General features: G+C 37.1%; 1 protein-coding gene across 4 annotated transcripts in view; it reads right to left on the minus strand.

The window, feature by feature from the left end:
- Nucleotides 1-847: 847 nt before the first annotated feature.
- LOC107690758 (zinc finger protein 271-like) overlaps nucleotides 848-8,614 on the minus strand; it is a 14,678-nt gene continuing 6,911 nt past the window's right edge. For all 4 annotated transcript variants that reach the window (XM_016489170.1, XM_016489169.1, XM_016489167.1 and 1 more), the window contains one exon: nucleotides 848-3,102. In XM_016489170.1, coding sequence (XP_016344656.1) covers nucleotides 944-3,102 — 2,159 coding nt within the window. In that variant the 3' untranslated portion in view covers nucleotides 848-943. The remainder of the gene's footprint in view (nucleotides 3,103-8,614) is intronic.

Genomic DNA, 8,614 nt, shown 5'->3' on the forward strand with positions numbered 1-8,614 from the left:
ACTGTATATAAGATACATTTTCAAAAGTACAAACATAAACATTTCAAAACATAAAAAAAGTTGTAACTATTATTATTATACAGTATAGGTTATATTCACAGAAAAATGAAAATCACAACATGAAAATGTTATTAAAAATCAAATTTAGAAAAATACTTCATAATAAAAATCTTTATATTGTCTGACTTTCTATAACCACAGTATAGTAAATGTTGGTTTACATCATGGGCAGTTTAGAGTTTTTTTTTTTTGTGATTAATTTACAAGAACAAAAGACGACACATGGAGCCCCTGAATGGACCGCAAAAAGTGCACGCAAAAATCTGTGTATTTTTGTTTTTGCAAAATTCCCTTTAGTGGCTCCGTAAAAACAATGTCTTCATCTCCAAATGTATTTTTGTCTCACATTTTGTAATGAAATTGGATCAACTGACACCTAATTTAGGGAATTCGGTTGTTAGAATGCTTATTTCCCCTTGTGTATATAGCCCTTGTGGTTCTCTTGTGTTTTGTCAGTCATTGTTTGGTGTTAGTAGTTCTCACAACTTTCTCTATTGTTTTCCTGTCTCTTTATTAAAATTCTCCTACATTTAGATCCTTGCCACAGCTTGCTGTCTCCATTCCTGTTACAGCTTCATGATGTGGCAGACAAGATTACTAGGGCCCTATGAAATCCATTTTATTGAAGAATATATAAAAATATTTATTTGTATTGTAATAAATAATTGAATAGTATTTGTAATTCTATACAAGTAATGATAGTTTGTAGATTAATATTTTTGTCTTCTATGTGTTCCGAAATAGATGCCCTTTTGTTTTTCTGTTTCAGTCCTAAGCAAAACTGGTGTATTGATAACTTTTGAGGAAGACAGAAAACTTGAAGAAGATCAATTCAGTTTACTCAAAGTTTATTAAAAAGACACTTAAACTACTTACTGTAATTTCAGACGTGCATCTTTTTTTTATGACAGATTAGAGAAGATAATTGAGTGAAACTCTTGCCACATGAATGGCAGTGATACGGCTTCTCTCCAGTGTGGATCCTCTCATGTACTTTAAGATATACTAACCGTCTGAATGTCTTTTCACAGTGTGAACACTTGTAAGGTGTTTCTGTAGTGTGAATTCTCTGGTGCATTTTCACTTCAGCATCTGTAAAAAAAGCCTTCCCACACCCACAGCAAATATGATCCTTCACACCGCTGTGTCTTTTCTGGTGTATTTTTAAAGCATCCCGCTCACTAAAACTATTTCCACACAAAGAACACACATGAGGCTTCTCCCTTGTATGAACTTTCAGATGCCTCTTTAGGGCACTTGCCCTAAATAAATGTTTACCACACTGGTCACAGTTATAGAGTATTTCACTAGAATGAGTACGCAGATGCATTTTAAAAACACTTGATATTCTGAAACTCTTCCCACACTGATCACATGTGTGTGGCTTCTCTCCAGTATGGATTGTCATGTGATCATTAAGGAGTGCTTTTTGTGTAAAACTCTTCCCACACTGATCACATGTGTGCGGCTTCTCTCCGGTATGGATTTTCATGTGTTTGTTAAGATTTCCTTTTCGTGCAAAACTCTTCCCACAATGATCACAAGTGTGTGGCTTCTCTCCGGTGTGGATTTTCATGTGTTTGTTAAGATTTCCTTTTAGTCTGAAGCTCTTCCCACACTGGTCACATGTGAAAGGCTTCTCTCCAGTGTGGATCCTCTCGTGTATTTTCAGATTTTCTGACCGTTTGAAGCTCTTGTCACAGTGTGAACACTTGTAAGGTGTTTCTGTAGTGTGAACTGTCTTGTGCACTTTCAGGTCACTATCTGTAAAAAAAGTCTTCCCACACTCAGAGCAAATATGATCCTTCACACCGCTGTGTCTTTTCTGGTGTATTTTTAATGCACCCATCTGACTAAAAATCTTTCCACATAAATCACATATGTAAGGCTTCTCTTTTGAATGAACTTTCAGGTGGTCCTTCAGGAAATCTGCCCTGACTTTTTTTGTACTGCACTGGTCAGAGTTATATCGTCTTTCTCTAGAACGAGTTTGCAGATTTATTTTACAACTCAAACTCTTCCCGCACTGATCATATGTGTGCGGCTTCTCCCCAATATGGCTTTTCATGTGTTTCGTAAGGTTTCCTTTATGTCTGAAACTCTTCCCACACTGATCACATGTGTGCATCTTCTCTTTAGTGTGGATTTTAAAGTGCTCTTTAAGGTTTCCTTTTTGTGAAAAACTCTTTCCACATTGATCACAAGTGTGCAGTTTCTCTCCAGTGTGCACTTTCATGTGTTTGCTAATGTTTGCTTTTTGTGCGAACGTCTTTCCACACTGATCACATGTATGCGGCTTCTCTCCAGTGTGGATATTCATGTGATCATTAAGAAGTCCTTTTAGTCTGAAACTCTTCCCACACTGATCACATGTGTGTGGCTTCAGTCCTGTGTGGATTTTCATGTGTTCTTTAAGATTTCCTTTTTGTGCAAAACTTTTTCCACATTGATCACATGTGTGAGACTTCTCTCCGGTGTGGATTTTCATGTGATCATTAAGGATTCCTTTTAGTCTGAAGCTCTTCCCACATTGATCACATGTGTACGGCTTCTCCCCAGTGTGGATTCTCTCATGCCTTTTCATATATATTGACCGTTTGAATCTCTTGTCACAGTGTGAACACTTGTAAGGCGTTTCTGTAGTGTGAACTATCAGGTGCACTTTCAGTGCACCATCTGTAAAAAAAGTCTTCCCACATTCAGAGCAAGCATGATCCTTCACACCGCTGTGTCTTATCTGGTGCATTTTAAATGCATTCATCTGAATAAAACTCTTTCCACATAAATTACATACATAAGGCTTCTCCTTTGTATAAACTTTCAGGTGGTCCTTCGGGTCATCTGAAAACCCTTCAAGATGAAATTTTATGTGAATATCAAGACTTTGCTTGCATGAGAAACTCTTTCCACACTGAGAGCAAGTGAAACATATTTCATCTCTTCTTTTCAATGAGGGACTTGAGGATGTTTCTTCAGTTTTTACATGATGTTTCTCTTCCATTTCAGTCAGTTCTTCAATCTCCTTGTTCTCTTCTATCAGGTCTAAAATTAATGTACAAAACTTCAAAATGATTCCAGCGAAGCATAAAAGAAAACCATTAAAGAGAGAAATGTGAAAGGAAAAGGACATGTAAACCCTGACATAATAGTAGAAAGTATGAAAATTTGAATTCATTCATTTGAATTGTGTACATTTACCATCCAATTATTATTTTTAAATATTACAGGCACAAATTGCAGGGTTGATTAGCTACATTTTACCAGTCAGCATTGCAACATGTTCAAAATTTTAGTAATATGATTGCAGAAATTATGAACCAGATACAACCCCAAATCAGAAAAAAGTTGGCATGTTTTGTAAAATGCAGTAAACCAATAATAGGCGATTTGTTAATTCTCTTTAACCTTTAATTAACAAATACTAAGATCAGATGTCCAATGTTTACACTGACCAACTTAAATGTATTTTATAAACAAACAAGTTTTGATGGCTGCAACACACACAAAAAAGTTGGGACAAGAGGCATACTAAAAGTGAATATGAATATCCAAGTTAAACTGTTTTGAAACAGTCCACAATAAGCAGGTGAATTGTTAATAAGTGAGGAGATCGTGATTGGGTGTAAAGGGGGATCTCAGTCTTTGCCAGCAAAGATGGGTCATGGCTCATTAATTTGTGCCAAATTCCATGAGTGAATTGTCAGACAAATCAAAAATCTAAATTTCTAAATGCAAAATTGCAAATAATTCAGGTTTTTCACCATCTACCATGAATAATATTGTGAAAAGATTCAGGGAATCCAGAGAAATCTCAGGGGAAGGCAAGAAACCTCCGTTTAATGTGTGTGACCTTTGAGCCCTCAGATGGCATTGCATGAGAAACCGTCATGCAAAATAAATTTGTGTTAAATATAGCCACATGGGCTTGGGAGTACTATGGAAAACCAGTGACACTTAACATAGTCAATCACTGCACGCAAGAAATGCAATCTCTGTTACACAAGAAGAAATCTATACATCAATTATATGCAGAAGCCAACGAGCGTCATCTCAGATCTCATCTCATCTCAGATGAGTCCATTATCAGAAAAATTTTGGACATTTTGTAAAGTGCAGTTAAATAAAAAATATGTGATTGTTCATTCTATTTAACCTTTATTTAAATAACTGAAGTACAAAGAAAAGATTTTCAATGTTTTCACTGATTAACTTAATTGTATTTTGTGAATATAAACAAATTTAGATTTTGATGGCTGCAACACAATCGAAAAATGTTTAGACAGAGGCATGTTTACCACTGTGTCACATCATCTTGTCTGATTCTCCTTTTCATGATGGGCTATACATTTCAATAGGAGACAGATCTGTTGGCCAGTCAGTCACATCCACGTGTGTCTACAAAACCATGCTGTTGTAGCACATGCAGAATGAGGCCTGGCATTGTCTTCAGCTAATATCCATGGACTTCCCATGAAATATGTCATCTTGTAGGAAAATATGTATACAATCCCAGTATATGCCTTTATGTCAATGGTACTATCACACATATGAGTCACCCATGCAATTTGCATTGATGCACCCCAATACCATGATAGACGTTTGCTTTTGCACTTGTCACTGATGAAAGTCTGGATGGTTCTTTAGGACTCTGATGTCCATTTTTCCCAAAAACAAGCTGAAATGTGGACTCATCTGATCATCACAGCACACATTTCCACTGTCTTTTGGACAATCTAAGATGAGCTCAGGCTAGGGATGTTCATTTCGGTTATTTCCCCTAACCGACAACCGATGCTTGTTAACGGATTATTAACCGTTAACCGACAAGATTATTTTAAGTAAGAATTTAATTAAATTAGGAAGGATAAGTGTCTGTGACCCGTTAAAAATACTAACACTTGTTTTCCAGGGATTCATTTTACACGCACAAAAAGGAGCAAACAAAAGAACATGAAGATTCACATGGTCACACCTCGCACCTCTTCTACGAGCAGAGAAAAACATAATAAAGCTAGGCTATATAACGAATAAATAGGCGTTTATGAGAAATATATTTTACTTAAATAATAAATTAACAAATTTTATTGTGAATGTACACAAATAAAAGCAAACCTTTTACAGTTTCGATTATCTGTATGCCTAGAAGGAGTAGTTGTTTCCATTGTTAGAAGGAAACAATTCAAGTGATTGCACTGGTGGCGCACGCACGCAAGCAAGCACACAGTTTAGCATTGCTAACTGACGATGCAGCCTGTTCATTATCATAATAATATACAGTCAATTAAACATATGGAAAAAACACTGCTCAGTTTAAATACGTAGTAAAATCTGTTCACACATTTTGTTTTACGTGGACATTGGAACGTGAGTGAAGTAGGCCTACAAAACCAGGTTTACATAAATAATATTGTTAAGGAGATCTAACCAATCAGAGACCACTTTATTGGTGACGTTGGGAAAGGACGATAGGTGGCGAGCTAGAAACTTCCCGACCTCTCCTGTCAGCGAGCGGAGTAAGAGAATGAATGCGTGTTCCTGAGTTCCTAAATTTATGCTGCCTTCACGTGCTATCGGAATTATCGTAAATACGAGTTTCCTAATCGGAAATTAGACGTGAACGCCTCTCAAGTCGTATTTACTACTGGGAAATTCGGAAATAATTTTGATACCAGAGTTTCTGAGTTGGGCGGGTCATAATCACTAAACATGGCGGAGGGGACAAACATTGCTGATGTCAATGCTGTTCTCACAACAATTACATCCCTTTGTCTTGTCGCTAAAGTAGTGTATTTATAGGCTAGATATGAACGATCATTCGAAGCATATTGTATGTTTTATAAGCAGTGAAATAAGCATGTATTTGACCGAAATTCCAGAATTGTCAGCAAACTGCATGTATAGCGTGGTGAATGTTTATAGTCAACCAATGGGATGCTACATTTTATTCTTTCCAACATTAAAACACTTGAATACAACAAGCTCGTAATCACGACTTCGTAAGTGGGAAATAGGAAATTTCCTATATCACGTGAAGGCAACATAAATCTTTGAAGTTTGCCTAATTTGTGTGCGTTCATGCGTCAAGTCTATATACTTATTTGTGATATTTAATATAGTTACCCTGCCATATTACAGCTTTATTTTACGGAAATTAGCGAGTTGTTTGTCTCCTCAAGAGTTCTCCGAATTCACGCTGACGTAGTTACCATAAATATAATAGATTGTGCATATAAAGTTATTTATTTGTTTTATTCTTTATGTATCAGTGCTTTGGTGCAACATAACTCAGTTACTAAGTGTTTAGATATTGATTTTATCATATTCTCCGTAATCCCGTTCATATACGATGACGACTCAGCACTTTATAACAGACACGGAGAATTTGCAAATCACTGATATACAGTACATGCTAAACGTACCATCTAAAGGGCAATTTAAGTATTGCAGTTAACTAAGAATTGTATTAGATGTAAAATATCATGTATGTATGTTGTAATTATATTATTGTAATATGTTATTTATTTGTTTATTTCAGACCACACACTTACAACAGGAAAGTCTGAATGTTCTGAATCCTGTGCTGTGTTTTTACTAAGCGGCAACCTCCCCCTCTCTCTGGTGAAGCCAACAAGGAAGTGACTTAAACTGTAATTCATCAACCGGCCACTAGAGGCTGGCTGCAAAAGGGAGTCCGTCCTATAGACTCGCCATGTTAAAATGCCAAACTTTACAGCAGAAAAACACGTTTACAGCCTGGTTCAAAAAAAGATTTTGGTCTATATAGCTAATTTTGCCCTTCATGACAACTGTGAGGTGGGTGAATTTTTTTTTATAAATCATCCGTTTAAATTATATTACGCCTTAAAGTTCTGCATAATTAAGGGCGTGGCCACTTGAGTGACAGGTGGATTGCCGCTGCTGCCACCACCGTCGAGCTAGGTGGGTGTGGTTTCAGTAACCAGCTCCTGCCTTTTTGCCCATTTTCGATTATCCGGGAGTGACGCGCAGTGACGCGCTGCCAAGATGGCGACGGCTGGCTCTGCCCACTTTGAGCTTCAAAAACCTCTTCAGGAACCTACGGGTGACATCACGGACACTACGTCCATGTTTTTATACAGTCTATGGTTTTTACTGACACCCTGGGGCGAGCACAATCTCCTGATCAGCACATATAGTTCAAACTTCCCTACAAATATTTTGGCATTCAAATAGCTACATTGCGAATACGGAAACATTTGAATTTGTGTCGAATGAGAGACCCAACGTTGGTTTCGTTTTCGTTTCAGCCTAAATTAATTTGTTTTGTCTTGTCATAACTATAGCTTCTTACATTTTTAATTCTTGTTCTTTTCTGAATAGCCTACTGTTAAATTTAAAAGATTTGCTGAGGAATGAGGGGAACTAAAATAGTCTAGCCTATATAATGTTTGTAAACATTTTGCATCAGCATTAGGCCTATTTCTGAATGATATAATAAAATGCGACTTATAGGTTACGCGACCTGTAACGCAATTTTATTTTATAGGTCTACGCACAGCGTATTTTAACCATGCAGCAAACGTTTTAAAATATTTTGATTAATAACTGAAAAAAAAATGACTTTTTAAACCATTTAAATTATTGTATTAATTGGTCAAAATTCTTACTGTCGGTTAACGGTTAACCAGTTAAAATTAGGGGTGCTCCGATTAATCGGCTACCGATCACTATCGGCCGATAATCGCTTTGAGATGTTTGATCGGCGGTCTCTAAAAAGGCCCATCTCAAAAAAACGATCTCAAGCTGATGAAGCGCCTGCTGTGCGAGGTTTGGCACGCCATGCAGCGGTCACCATCTCAGGGTGCTTTCACACTAGCACTTTTGGTGCGCACCCGGGTTCGATTGACGCCAGAGTTCGGTTCGTTTGGATGATGTGAACGCTGTCTTCCGAACTCCGTAACCGTACCCGAGTCCGCTTAAATAGGGTGGTCTGGGGTACGGTTCATGTGAACTCCGGTAGGGTTCGCTGCTGATGTGAACGCAATCGTACCAAATTGCGGAAGTGAACCGCTATTAATGATGTATTATTTGATAACAATGTGTGTTTGTGTGTGTTTCACTCACTTTCCTGACGAGCGTGACTAACGGGCTGCAAACAGAGAGCTGTACATCTAATTTCTGTTTGCCTTCAGCGATCTTTAGAGCATTTGCAGTACATTCGTAAGACAGACGTAAGTGCCGTTATGTACTGAAGCTTTGTAAACAAAACGAACGGTTCAAAAACGTAAATATTAGTGGTGTCAAAATTAGCGCGTTAACGCAGGTGATACATTTTTTCAGTTTAACGCGTTAAAAATATTTAACGTGTAGCGAATCAGCTCAAAGGGGAAATATGAATAATTAATCATAACTAGTTGTAATTAATTATAAATATTTAGATCTGCTGTAGATATTTACTTGACCTCTCAGGGTCAACTGTCTGTCAATTCTAAGAACATTCATTTCCTGGTTAAGGGAAATAACTTTCTTACTGTACAATTCTACAAAGAGCTTGTAGCATAAATCTGCATGATTA

Source organism: Sinocyclocheilus anshuiensis, unplaced genomic scaffold (genome assembly GCF_001515605.1).
Source record: "Sinocyclocheilus anshuiensis isolate Anshui unplaced genomic scaffold, SAMN03320099.WGS_v1.1 scaffold4004, whole genome shotgun sequence".
Taxonomy (NCBI): domain Eukaryota; kingdom Metazoa; phylum Chordata; class Actinopteri; order Cypriniformes; family Cyprinidae; genus Sinocyclocheilus; species Sinocyclocheilus anshuiensis.